The 13,648-nt window shown below is 49.9% G+C and overlaps 1 protein-coding gene across 1 annotated transcript in view; it reads right to left on the bottom strand.

The window, feature by feature from the left end:
* Window positions 1-317: 317 nt before the first annotated feature.
* The window catches only part of LOC118178669, a 63,012-nt gene continuing 49,681 nt past the window's right edge, over window positions 318-13,648 (bottom strand). The window contains exons 63-88 of the mRNA XM_035347391.1: window positions 13,319-13,498; window positions 12,611-12,793; window positions 12,206-12,388; window positions 11,765-11,947; window positions 11,075-11,266; window positions 10,790-10,889; window positions 10,149-10,240; window positions 9,754-9,948; window positions 9,322-9,504; window positions 9,006-9,191; window positions 8,476-8,667; window positions 8,051-8,242; window positions 7,684-7,780; window positions 7,047-7,132; window positions 6,246-6,425; window positions 5,786-5,833; window positions 5,495-5,677; window positions 5,093-5,299; window positions 4,876-4,979; window positions 4,434-4,731; window positions 3,927-4,109; window positions 2,820-2,999; window positions 2,177-2,206; window positions 1,939-2,014; window positions 1,603-1,687; window positions 318-798 (exon numbers count right to left, since the gene is read on the bottom strand). Coding sequence (XP_035203282.1) covers window positions 1,606-1,687; window positions 1,939-2,014; window positions 2,177-2,206; window positions 2,820-2,999; window positions 3,927-4,109; window positions 4,434-4,731; window positions 4,876-4,979; window positions 5,093-5,299; window positions 5,495-5,677; window positions 5,786-5,833; window positions 6,246-6,425; window positions 7,047-7,132; window positions 7,684-7,780; window positions 8,051-8,242; window positions 8,476-8,667; window positions 9,006-9,191; window positions 9,322-9,504; window positions 9,754-9,948; window positions 10,149-10,240; window positions 10,790-10,889; window positions 11,075-11,266; window positions 11,765-11,947; window positions 12,206-12,388; window positions 12,611-12,793; window positions 13,319-13,498 — 3,815 coding nt within the window. The 3' untranslated portion in view covers window positions 318-798; window positions 1,603-1,605. The remainder of the gene's footprint in view (window positions 799-1,602; window positions 1,688-1,938; window positions 2,015-2,176; window positions 2,207-2,819; window positions 3,000-3,926; window positions 4,110-4,433; window positions 4,732-4,875; window positions 4,980-5,092; window positions 5,300-5,494; window positions 5,678-5,785; window positions 5,834-6,245; window positions 6,426-7,046; window positions 7,133-7,683; window positions 7,781-8,050; window positions 8,243-8,475; window positions 8,668-9,005; window positions 9,192-9,321; window positions 9,505-9,753; window positions 9,949-10,148; window positions 10,241-10,789; window positions 10,890-11,074; window positions 11,267-11,764; window positions 11,948-12,205; window positions 12,389-12,610; window positions 12,794-13,318; window positions 13,499-13,648) is intronic.

The following is a 13,648-nucleotide window of genomic DNA, read 5'->3' as shown; positions in this document are numbered from 1 at the left end:
CGGCCTCCGCTCCCCGCAGCGCGGCGGGAGGGGGGCGGCCGCCATGTCAGGGCCCGGCCCTCCCCGGGAAGGGCGGCGCCGCTGCCCGGCTTGAGGGGAGAGGGGTCCCCGGGGGCCGCCCTGCTTTTCCGGCGCGGTTGAAAGGCTTCAAAGCGTGGTCAGCGCTGACAAAGAAAGTGAAAATAAACGCTCCTGTGTGCGGATTTTTTTTTTTTCTTCCCCCATGAAAAATAAGCTGCGGGTGGGGCCGAAGGGAACACTAATACGCCACGATCTGTTGAGATGGGGGGCAAAAGGAGGGACAAAACCTAAAGCAGTTGTCCTGTATTCACGTTTTATTAGGTTAAGCGTTTGTAGAGGAACACCTTGCGTGAGCATTCCTGGAGTAAATTAGAGAGCAGCCTCTGCTGAGGCCGTGTAACCGCGCTGCAGGCCCGGGCACAGCTACCGCTAACAAGAAATCTCTGGGCCAACAAATCGGACTGCACACGTGCAGGAATGCTGCTGTGGATGCTGCTTAACTCAGGGTTTGCGAACAGAGAGGGAAATAATCTTCATGAGATGCAGTGCGGGAGAGAAGTCTCCCTAATCAGCTTCTGTACTGTGCACAGCTTGAGCTTTGTTAGGCCCCTGGAGTGGTTAATGGGAGCAGAAGGAGCGTGAGCCTTGGTTCTGTGGTAAAGTGCCTTTTTCCATGCAGAATTTCGGTCTCGACACGAGCAGTGCTTCCATGCAGCCTGCTGCTGCTTGAGGAAGAATGTCTCCTGTGCCTTATTAGGGGCAGCACAGGTCGCCAGTCTAGGAAGAAGACAACGTAATTGGGTTAAAATTAGATTTTCCCTGGCTTTATACTAATGTCTAGAGATTATGTCATCACTTAGGGAGGGAGGAGGGCATACTCTTATGGGTAATGCTTTGTTTCAAAGAGGAAATCATCTCAAACCAGGCTTTACAAAAGGAAAAAAAAAAATAAAAAAAGACACCTAAGTTTACAGATGCCATTTCGTAGTCAAAATGATTACATTCAGATTGCTGCTAACAGTGAATGTTAATTATTATCTGCAATAGATTCAGCATGGAAAATACATTCACCTGTAAGTAAAACTGGCATTGCAGTAAATGCAAAAACAAGCCAAAATAAATAAACAAAAAAGACAAAAGACCCAGTTCAGAGTCCTTTCCTTATTCTAGTGCTGTTATGGCAGTTGTTTAGAGAACAAACTTTCCTACAATTCTTACAAAGAAAAGCAAGTTTATGTAAGAAGTAAGGCATAGCTTGAAAGCCTGACCAAGGAACACCATTTATTCGGATTACGGAAAAGGAAATGCACACATCAAGGACGGTGTCTGGAACAATATCTGGACTTAGTTCTCCAGATTTCAGGGGAAATATGTGAAATTTAAGATAAGTTTTACATGGTGTTAGCAAGAACAGCATGTTTAAAAAAACATTATGTTTACAACACTGTCTCTTTTATATATTCAGCAAAGGAAACCATCTTACCAAAAATCTGAGGGAAGTTTCTACCTGAATTATTATTCTGGGACAACTTAAATTATCAACTGTAACTGATATTGTAGGTAATTAATAAAAATCCATACCTGCTATGCAAGACATGAGCATTTCTTTTCGGTTATCTGGTCCAGAGCGGTTTTGTAGTTGTAGTTTTCATATGTATGATAAAAGCTACATGAAAAAGAACAGGACACAATAAACTATGCCAGTTTGTAGAAACTACTCATGTTTCCCCTGAGGAAGAGTCTTGGAAGTGAAACAAGACAACCACACAATTCCAGGTGGATGTGCCTTGTACAGTTTGAAACTCTGAGCTCAAGACACAAAATTAAAAGATCCAGTCACACTCTGGCACACAATTCAAGTGTTTAGACTGCAGAGGAGTCACACCTGGGCAAGAAAGATCCAGCAGACTGCCTTACCCTTGCTTCTGCTTAGAAATAATTTTCCAGATAATGCCTGCACCCAGGAGAAGCAGAACTGCCGCAGCTGCGATTCCTGAGAGGGAAGAGCACGTATTATTTTCACTGCATGTTTTAAAACATATCAGCACAACAGACATAATAAGGGATATCTTCAAGTACATAGAGGAAAACAGTGCCCTGTGGCCTCTGTGTGAAGCTAAAGATCTGGCCACAAAAATGTTTCCGAGCTGCTTACCTAGGCCTACTGAACCAGACTTGCGTGAAGCTGAAGGGAAGAGAGAAACAAAAATCAGTAAACTATTCTAAAATAAAAGGCAATGTTTCTCAATTGTAGCTAATCGCTTCATTAATATGGCTTTTGCTGCCAAGGCCTACAATACAGAATTTTTTAAAAAACATACAATTATATACTTTTTTTTTTTTTTTCATACAGAAAGAAAATTGCATGTTTAAAAGGGAGATCGACGATAATGATAATCTTACCCAGAAAACAGGAGTCTCAAACTGTGCAGAAAGACTGAGGAACACGGCCCTGCTCCAAATGGCTACTTACTGTTTTCTATTTCCCTGGTCAAATCGGCTTTAAACAGACCTAAGAGGCCCTGGGAGCAGGTCGCACAGACAGTTAGGGTAGAAGAATGACACTATTGTTAGAAATCATCTTTTTGTTGTTATGGGGGATCTAAAGCTCATGGAATTTACTTCTATTCTCACCTGAAGGGTTCATCAACATACCACAAAAAATGAATTGATTTAGACCTTGTCCAGTCTGCCTGACTAGTAGCCAAGCATTGCAAGCTTTTAAGAATAGAATAGAGGCAGAATAAATGCACTTGCATTTTTCTCTTTATCCTCTGCTTTATTTACGTATCACTTACTTAGTTTACAGGCTGGCACAGGAGGGTCCCAGCTGAAGTCCTCTTGGCACTGAATCTGACTGATGCCTTCCAACATGTAACCATCATCACATTCAAGAGTAATGTTAGTCCCAAATCGATAAGTGTTTCCACCTGTGGCTTTCTTAACACCTTGAACTTCTGGGAATATGCATCTGATCTCTGAAATTAGAAGTAACAAAAAAAAAAAAAGGTACTAAATGAGAGGGAACACAAAATATTAGAAGTACAACTGGGGGTTATTTAAGGCATTTTTCTTGAATTCTTTCTGAATAACTCTTTTTCCTAAGTAAGAGCCGAGACCGGAGGCATAACATCAACATGTAAATTTTGACCTCTGTTTTATGCCTTTCTTATTTTTACAACCATGCGTAATACTAAGGACAATTCAAAACCATGAGAATGTCAAATGACAGGGAGAATTTTTTCCGTGAGTCTGCTTTCTCTAAATAGCCTCTGACTTATTTACATAAGTATTTGGTTTGTTTCCTCCTTTTGTTACCCAAGGGCGTTTCAATTGAGTCACTGTTGTCTTGCAACTCCACTGAGGAAGCACCCTGTGAATTTATTCCAGTGAATGCCAGTTTTTCCATGCAGGAACACTCACACTAGGAATCTTGTTACATTCATGGAATAGCTGATAGTCAAGGTCTGCCTGCTGATCGACCTTCACAGAAGTGCCAAGTCACAGGAATAGAGGCATTTTCCAGAAAAGGAACAGAAAGGCTCACATGTAATTGTCCCTACTGCACTCAAATCCTTCTGGCTATTAACATGAGGTGGTTCCCATCCTACTTCTCTATAACAATATCATACTCTTCCCAGTGATATCAAAAAGTGGACAAATTGACAATTAACATCACTAGCTCTGATGTGGAAGTGGTTCCCAAGCGAAGTAAGGGGGTGGAATTCGGTGTTAGCAGCTGCAGAACAATTTACCACTTCGATTTTGGCCCATGTATCGCTGAAGAACTCATCTCCCAAAGTAAAACGTGTGTATCAGCATGGCTACATGGCTCCTCAGCCCAGTTCTGGGGGTTGTCGGCCACCAGAACCTCCAAGCAGCATGAGCAAACAAAGCGCACACACCTTCGCACCGAGGAGGCGGCTGGCTCCAGGTCCCTAGTGCTGTGCAGTTGATGAAAGCATTCCCAGTGAGCGAATAACCAGCATTACAGCTGTAGGACACAGATGCTCCATAGGAAAAAGTGTCAGAAATGTTGCCTTTGAGCTTCCCGTTGGTGATATTTGGAGGAAGAGGGCACTTCACAGCTGGAAAGTCAGGGAGAGACAGATGATAGTGTTGAAATGAGAATCCTCATGGACTTCCAGAGAACAGCTAAGTCCCTGTACCTTTGCAGCCTTGTTTGTTTCCTTTGAATTTTTTAACGCGGCCTTAACAACTGATTTTGTAACCCTAGAACTTCGCCAGTTTTGGAAATGCATGTAAACTATCTTGTCCTTATCACCTATTCAGTAGTAAAGGACTCAGATTTAGTCTTTATTTAGACTTTTTGTTTGTTTGTTTGTTATTTTTATTTTCCTCTTTAGGCCTTTCCCTAAGGAGCTTCTTAGCTCTCTGCAACAAACACACACCTTGACAGACTGGAGAAGGATGGCTCCAGGCTCCAGACTCTGTACAGTAAATGGATGCCTTCCCAGTGAGCGAGAAGCCGGGCTCACAGCTGTAGCTTACAGATGTTCCAGGAGCGAAAACCGCTTTTGCCAGGCCACTGTGCCACCCATGGGGGATAGCTGAAGGCTTGGAACAGTGCTTTGCTAAAGAGAGGGAAGCACAGATTAAAACACAACTCGTACAGGCAAGAGGAGAGGCTCCCAGCACCCGTGCGTGGCTGCACGCCCATCGCCGCACTACTGACACTAACGCACAGGGCTGACACTAACAGCCCTGCCCACCCTGAAACATCTACAGAGCACGTCGTGTCACACAAGTTTATTCTTACACAGGGAAACGCTGCCCAGCAGCATCTTCCCTGAGGCATCAGATCAGTTCATGTGTATAATAGGAGCTGCCCACTTGTAAGACCACCTCACTGCAACATCCACACAGGTCCCTTCTGTCTGGCAAAGCTGGCAGCTTGCTTTCAAGGAGTTTGTTCTGAGAAACTGAGATACCAGATACTGCAGCGATAAGAATGGGAAAAATTAGGATTTTCAGTCTAAACACTAGATGCCAGGATTCCTCTCAGCCCCTAAACATCCTGCTGCATGCTACGAAGAGTGGCAGGGTCAGCAAGGAGAGGTGTCTGAGCACAGGCGCTTACCTCTGCTACAGGCAGGCAGTGGAGGATCCCACGTGCCCCCAGGCTGGCACTGGGACTTGTGGAGGCCTCTGGGGACATTGACAGCATTGCACTCAATCGTAATGATGTCTCCAGGCCTGTAGAGAGACTCCAATCCGATTGCCTCTCCGTTCCCAACTCCTGGTCTCACACAGCCAGCTGCGGACAGGGAGGGCAGAAAGAAGCCTTTAGACTGTGAAGCTTGTGTGGGATAGGGATGGGCATTTGGCCACAGAGACCTCATTCTTTAGAGGTGGAATTTGCTGAATCACAGCAAGTCCTTACCCAAATGTCACTACATGCTTAGCATATTTAGCAAGGCGAGGAGAACCAGTGACAAGCACAAGGACACACCTTCGCACCGAGGACGGGGGTGGCTCCAGGCTCCGTTGGGCATGCAGCGGACAGACTCGTGGTCAATAAGGACAAAACCAGGTTTGCAGCGGTAGTGCACGAGTGCTCCTACACCAAACGTGTCCGAGGAATGGCTGCTGTGCTCCCCGTTAGCAATGCCCGGAGGAGGCAGACACATTACCGCTGACAGAGGAGAGAGGAGGAAGGTGTGAAGGTGAAGTTAAACAAAAAGCAGGACAGGAGGAAGAAAAGTTAGCATTTAGGAAATTTTGCCTTGCATCATAGACCTACCTGGCCTCACCGTGGTATCAGGACGATGATAGTGTTCTGCCACTCCATCTAGATGCAGCATTAGGAGTTGAAAACACACATTTGGTTGAACACACGCAATGCACAAATGCACCTTCATTTTCTATCATCTTTCCTTTATATTTCCAGCAAAAATCACTCCTCTCTGATAGTCAGTGTCCTGCCATGTAGCTATCAAGTTTCTGACTTTCAGAAAAGGAAGAATAACGTGTGGATTATGGGCTGCAACAAGCACGGGGAGCAAAGCAGAAAAAACCCTTACACTTAGAGCACCGCCCTCAACCTGGCACATCTTCTGTGTCAGAAGAGAGTCATAAATGAAAGGGACAATTGCTATTTTTTCCTTAGAGCACTCAGAGCAAACAGGAAACATAAAAGCAAAATTGGCTTCAGCAGCAATCAGGGAGGACGTGCAGTGTCAGTGGGTCAGCGTGATGCTCACCCCGCTCACAGACGGGCACCGGGGGGTGCCACCTCCTGTTGGCTGTGCACTGGGCAGTGCGGTGGCCTCGCAGCGTGAAACCTTCACGGCAGGTAAAGCTAACGGTGTCGTTGTACTTGTAGCGATTTTTAACAACAGATATCCTCCCGTTCTGGATCTGTGGGGCTGGACATGCCACCTCTGAAAGAGAAATTCCGTATCTCAGAGAGGGAGCCGTATGCAGGCGTTAGTTGATTACCACATTATTGCATATTTAAACACCGCTTTGTGCCTGTAAGCAGAGTAATGCAAACACATTCCAAGTAAATACATTGAATGGCGTAAAAATCCATAAGCATTGTCAGGCATTGTCATGGCTGTTTTACTACACCAAGCTCCTGCTTTCCAAAGCAACTCCACCCAAAGGAAGGACCACATCCTAACTGCCCCCCGCGAGACAGTCGTGTGGCTTGGGTAGCAGTGCAGGGCTTGGAAGGTCCCAGTTCGGATTTACTCAGTGTCTCACTCTTCTACTGCAAGGCACATTTCCTCCTTCGTTTATTGTGTTTGTGAAACAAAGGGGACACGTCCCTAGAGGCATCTGACAACTCTTCATTCTGCATAACTGCAAGATCAAAAGCTAGCATCTGGAAGACTTTTAGAAGAAACCAAACAAATATGCAAACAAAACAATCCTAGAGGAATAATACACTTGAGAGGTCTTATTCCTCAAGGCTCTATTTATTTTAAGGAAATGACACTTTTTGATTCTAAGGACTTAATTTGGCAATTCCGGGCTAGATCTAGTCATGACCCACTTACTCTGACAAATGGGAAGATCTCCGCTCCATGCAACATCTGCTCCAAAAAGCTCACATCGCCTCAGAGACAGCCCGACCAGTCGGTGCCTGGAGTCACACAGAAGGAAACACCAGCTGGCACCGGGGCACACAGTCTGGATTTCGCACTCCCTCTGTCACGCTGCCCCCAGCGCTTCCTTCTGCAGCCTCCTTTGGTCACCGAGGTGTCCCTCTTGGATTGGCACACGGGAATGAAGGACACCAAGCTCCTTCTTCCTGGACCCAAGAGGAACAGTGGTGATCCCAAATGACTCTGGATTAGTTTGGTCAGGTGCCAAACCAGGGCTTGGACCCAAGGGATTCCCGAGCCTCCTTGCAACACGTGCTTGCTTGCACCCTCAGCTCCTGCTGGGTGGCCGTCTGCGAAGGCAGGCTGAAAATGAAGTCTGCAAAGCAGCGTGTTGAGCACAGACAGGGAAAAATAGGAGACGCTTCTCCCTTTCCTGAGCAGGCACTTGTGGCGTAACTGGACCCAACATACAGATCCCGGCTTGCTGTGGAGAATGGCACGAGCCGAGGAGTGTGCTCTGCCCCTTTGCTGTAAGTCACCCAACACCGAGCTCAGTAAACGGAGTCAGCAAAGGCGGCGCGGGACTCACCCTTCCTCACACGTGTGGTTCACAATGGACCCAAAGCGGAGGTCTGTCAGAACAACTCTGCCATTCTTTGGTGCTTCTGGATAATGGCATTGTTTCCCTGGGGAATAACAAGACTAAATTTAAACTCCTCTCTTGCGGTTTGGTAATGCGCTACGAGAAAACAGCTTAAGGATCTGTCCACATTCAGACACCAGTAAAGAAGGGATTCTTATAAAAACCAAACCAAAACAATAGCTGCCCAAACTATGTGACTAGTGAAGCCATGTATGAATCATTTTTTTTTTTTTTTTAAGATTGCTTTTAGAGACCCAGAAATGCAATTGAGACAGTTTTCAGAGACCACCACCGAACAGATTGAGCTATTCACTTTTACAGAACGCCCGCGCTTCAGACCACGTGTGGTTTCTGAGGCACGTCAGAGCTGGGGGTACTGTGGGGTGCCTCGAGTATCCCGGCCGGCAGGCGTATCGCACCGTCTTCCCAATGGGAAATGCAGTCTGGTTTCTGTACTCCTCAGTTAGCTCAGCAAAGCTGAGGCTTGGAGGTGCGCCGCAGCCACCTGTCGGGGGAGAGAGTGCAGGGAAACCGGGACACGTCCATCAGCTACGTCAGGTTGTTTAAAAACGTGCATTGAGTATGCATAGATAAAAGTTTGCAAGCAAAACTGACAGCAGAAGGGAAGGACTGGGCGATTCAGCATTTTGGGAGGAGTGAGGGAAAGGCTCAGTCCCACGGGGTGATGGCAGAGGTTGCCAACCCTTACCCCAGCCCTTAGCTCCCCACCCCGCCTACCTGCACACTGAGGAGGAGGCAGGCTCCAGTTTCCAGACTCGGTGCAGTAAATCGATGCCTCCCCCAGGAGGCTGAAGCCAGGGTCACAGCTGTAGTTTACAACCATCCCGGGAATGAAAACTTCCACCTCCTGGCTGCTGTGACTGCCTCCTTCAATGTTTGGAGGTGAAGGACATTGCACTACTAAAGAGACTGAAAAAGAGCATGCATGGGTTAACATGCAGCAAGGATTTCACGCACAATGCTACCAAAGTGAGCCGAGCATCCAGCACGTGCTGGAAGCAAGCTTGGATGCACAGGGGCCGCTGGATTTGCAGTCCCCCTGACTCTGCAGGTGGCAATTTGCTGACTCCAGGAGCAGACATGCAGGCAGTGCCTGGATTTGGAGCCTTTAAATCCCTGCCCGTTTGCTCCCCCGCGCCCAAGAAACGCAGCTGCAGCCGCTGCCAGGAGCCCCTCTGCACGGGACACTTCTGCATGGGGCGATGGTCTCTGCCCTCTCACTGCCTGCCATGGTGTTGGCAGCTCACCTTCACACTGGGGGTGCGGGGTGCTCCAGCTCGCGTTGTCTGTACAGTACAGGGTGGGTTTTCCAACAAGAGAATAGCCGGGGTCACAGCTGTAATTGACGGACTTCCCAGGGACGAACGCTTCCATGTTCTTGCCGTCGTGCTGGCCATGGTCGATCACTGGTGGGGGGGGACACAGCTGCCCTGCAGGGAAAGAATTTTGATTTTTCTGATTAGTTTTCCCATTTATTACTAGAGAACGGAGTCTCTGTAAGCTCAGCTAAGTTCTCCCTCAATCCCTTTGTATCACTGCCAGATCCAGAGGTGAAAAAGGCACCTTGGCACCGCGGGGCTGGGGCACTCCAAGCTCCGGCAGAGGTACAGTGAAGGTGTTTCTCTCCAACGAGAACAAAGCCAGGATCACAGGTGTAGCTCACGGACATGTTGCTGGTGAAAACTGCCAGGCCTTGGCCACTGTGTCTTCCATTGGCAATGGCTGGAGGGGGAGAGCACTGCGACTCTGTGGGAAGAGGGCAAAGCTGTACATCAGTACTGAGAAAGAGAAGGAAAAAGGAAAAATGAAATGACTCAGTGCAGAGAAACATCAGAGCTGAGCCGTCAGCCTGCAAGAGGCGGGGATGCCTGGGCTGGGTGTCCCTTGGCTGCCCTCATTGTCACAGCCCATCTGGGGGGCTCAGCTCATCTGGGTGCACAGAGGAGGGGACACTTGTCCCCTGCGAGTGCCATCCCCGTGCCCCACACGCCCTACCTCCGCACCGCGGCGGCGGCCCGCTCCACTCGCCACGCTTCCCATCCACCGTGGTGCAGAAGATGGAGGCGGCTCCGGCCAGCGCGTGGCCCGGCTCGCACGTGTAGGTGACCACGGCCGCGTAGGGGAAGGCGTCCATCGAGTGCCCATTGTGTGTCCCGCGGGGGATGTCCGGGGGCGGGTCGCAGACGATACCTGCAGCACGCACAAGGTGGCTTTTAGCAGCGCCGGGTCTGCAGGCCGCATGCTGCTGGGATGGAGTGGGCAAAGTCCCAGCATCACGCCCCGTCTTTGCTTTGGGAGATCCTTCCCAAGGAGAGCATCCATCCAAATCTCTTTGTGCTGTGTTTGGTTCCTTATCAGCCTCTGCTCCACTCCCGCCACAGCGCACTTACTCTGGCAGACAGGAACGTCTCCGGTCCATCCCACGCGTGTCCCAGAGTCCAAAATCACGCAGTGCCGCTGGGAGGCTCCGACCAGCCGGTGCCTGGGGTTAAATCAAGGCGCTCCTGTTACTACAGGACTGTCTCTGGAGCTGGCAGCTCCCACAGCCACCAAGTACGGCCTCACCGGCCATCGAATACTGCCACTTTATGGCTAGGAATGCCCACTTTGGTGGCCTCTGTTGTCAGCCAAAGCCTTCAAAAAGAAGGCCCCTTTTCCCCTCACATGCTCAGGTGGCTGTGCACTGTCTAATTGGCACTTAAAATTTATTAACAAATCCCCTTCTCCACGTTTCTGCTGCCAATTGGACTAGCAATTAGACTAGAAATAGTCCATGGTGAAGACCAGAATTGCTTTTGTGTGGAACTGCTTTACAGCACCTGAAGGGCTGCGAGGTGTGCCCTGGTCATGGGGAACATTTCAAGTTTTGCTCAGCACCTTCAGTGGGGGATTTGGGGTCCTCCCCAGTATCACTGCAGGTGCTGCTGGTGCTCTGTTCTCCAGGGAACATGCACACTGCCTGCGAGCTGCAGAGAGCAGAAGCGTGGCTGATTCAACCCCAGATGGGCAGATGAGCGTGGCTGGGACTCACCCTTCATCACACGTGTAATTCACTGTTGACCCGAAGAGGAGGTCTGTTGTAACGATAACTCTGCCGTTTTCTGGTTCTCCTGGGTGACTACACCTTCTCCCTGAACAGAACAAGAACTGGTTTCAGGCTGCTTTAACTCAGTGCAGCAGGAAAAGTGGCACAAATCCTAGGAGTCTGACCAAGTTCCTAGGGGAGGGAACTGAAAGGGAGAAATCTCCACCAAGCTACAAGGCTTCAGCTGCCACACCACAATTTAAATGAAACAGAAGCATCCGCCAAACATACGTTTGCAAAACTTCTTGACTTCTGACCATGTCTGATTCTCAAGGCATGTAATAGCAGGGATTATCTGCGGATGTTTAGCATATCCTGGCCGGCAGCTGTACTTCACTGTCGACCCAACAGGAAACTCGGTCCAGTTCTTATACTCTTTGTTTAGCTCAGCAAACAATAACGATGGTGGTGTCCCACATCCAGCTGCCAAGAAACAAAATGGACATGAGGAATTAGTGCTGGCTGTGAAATGCAGCTAAAGAGAAACAGGAACGTTGGTAGGCACTGCTACGATGCCCTGGGATATTAACATTGCTTGTATTCTGACATTTATCTACGTGCATAACACAGCATGCAGCGACACACACACTCAGTGTATGTGCTCTTGTAAAAACTGTCAGTTTAGCCATCTGGGGGTATTCACACTCCACACATCCCCCAAATGCAGCGGGATCCTTTGTGGGCCTCGGAGCACAGGAATCTGCAGCCTCAGATGTGAGAGCACCGAGAGCATCTCCTGGTGGGAACGCACGGGCTCTGGCAATGCCACCAGCTTATTCCCAATGCCACCAACAGCAGCACAGCACCCGGCGTGTGCCAGCAGCAAGCTTAGACCCGTGGGGGTCTCTGGGTGTGCAGTCCCCCCAGGACTCTCCGGGGGGCAGCTCGCCAGCCCCAGCAGCAGCCGTGGCAGCCCCGCACCTGCACAGCGTGGGTACGGGCGGCTCCAGCTCCCCGCGGCCGTGCACCAGATGGAGGAGGCCCCGAGCAGGGAGAAGCCGGGCTGGCAACTGTAGTTCACGGCCATGCCACTGGTGAAGTTGGCCCCGAGCTCTGCACCATGCGTGGCGTGGGCGATAACGGGCGGCGGCGGACAAGGCAGCGCTGGCGGAGAGAAGGGGGTTGGAGAGGTTTTGCCCAGTGGAGGAGCACGCAAAAGACAGCAAAACACCTCCACATATGGAGAGACGTGAGTGAGGCAGAAAGCACCAGCCCTGCAGCACGGCCCCAGGCTGCCCCTTCTGATGCCTGGGTGCCCCTCTGCCCCCCAGGGCAATGCCCCAACCCCTTGGATGCTCACAGCTGGGGGGTGCCCAGCCCCTGGGTCCCCGCGGTGCTGGGAGCAGCCGTGCCTGTGCTCACCTGGCTCACAGCTGGGGACAGAGGGGACCCAGCGGCCAGCGGGATGGCACTTGGCCTCCTGGCTGCCCCGCATCGTGTAGCCCGGGCGGCAGCGGAAGGTGACGGTGTCCCCAGGGAGGTACTCGGCTCGCTGCCCTTCAGCCACTTCTCCATCCCGGACTCTGGGGCTCATGCAGGTGACAACTGGAAGTGGAGCGCAGCAGTGTGGGCTGGGGGAGCAGCTTCCAGGGCCAGGGCTTCCCCCGTTGTTTTTATGAGGTTGAAATTCAGGGAGAAGCCATGCAAGGAGGAGTGTGTGGGCTTGGAGATTTAAATCCCTGCCTGTTTGCTCCCCCATGAGTGCAGCCCCTGCCTGCAGCCTCTCTGCTGTCTTGTTGGGACACCCCGACAGCATTCGCAGCTCACCTTCGCACCGGGGGTAAGGGATGCTCCAGGTTCCAGATGGCAAACAAGAAACAGTGGTTTTCCCCGTGAGGACATAGCCTGGGTCACACTCGTACTTCACCAATGTCCCAGGGATGAACACTGTCATGTCCTTGCTACTGTGCCGGCCATTTTTGATAGTCGGAGGGGAAGGACACAGCAGCACTACAAGGAGGGGAAAAAACATCAAACCTCGTGAAAAGCAGGTTCCACAGCCTGTGGGATAAGACAGCATTTTAACTTCTTTGTTTCCTATTACCTTTTCCCAAGTAGCTAGGGATGTCAATGCTGGAATATGTTTCTATCCTGCCCACACCTATCTTTCTGCATTCATTATTTTTTCTAGCTTATTGACATGAAGAGTGGCCATTTCTCATATTTAGGCATTTGCAGTGGTTACATGGCACTAACACTTGGCACTAGCAGCTTGCTCTGGCCTTCCCAGGGTTGTGAACAAGACGGTACAGCAGCCTGACTCTCCCTTTCTGCATTCATTTGAGGAGGAAAAGCCCTACCTAACAACAACCTACATGGGATTATGAAGGTGGGAGGACAGATATTTGCATGCGTTTCCTTCCCAGTCCTGGGGAGGGGCTCAGGATCCCTTTACCTGCAACGTGAGGTGGTTGCACCCTGCCAGGGTGGCTTCAGAAGAAATCACCCCCCACCCCCCACCCTGCTTACACTTACTCTTTTCACAGGTGGGGACAGGTGGGTGCCACGTGCCCCCAAACTGGCACTGAGACTCCTGAGAACCCTTCAGGGCATAACCAAAATCACATTCGAAGACAGCGGTGGCCTCAAGCTTGTACACAGCCTCCAGCCCGGTTGTTCTCCCGTGCTCAATCTCTGGTCTTTTGCAGCCGATTGCTGGAAGAGAGGAGCACAACGTGCTGTTTGGGACATGAAACCCACGCAGGGGAGTACCTGCTGCTGAACCTTGCCATCACTGTCATGGACATGCCAACATTATTGATTCTTATTCTTGCACAAAACAACAACAACAACAAAACAGAAATA

Source organism: Oxyura jamaicensis, chromosome 26 (genome assembly GCF_011077185.1).
Source record: "Oxyura jamaicensis isolate SHBP4307 breed ruddy duck chromosome 26, BPBGC_Ojam_1.0, whole genome shotgun sequence".
Lineage (NCBI taxonomy): Eukaryota > Metazoa > Chordata > Aves > Anseriformes > Anatidae > Oxyura > Oxyura jamaicensis.
Note: the sequence above shows the minus strand (reverse complement) of the source record. Positions and strands in the feature narration are given on the sequence as shown.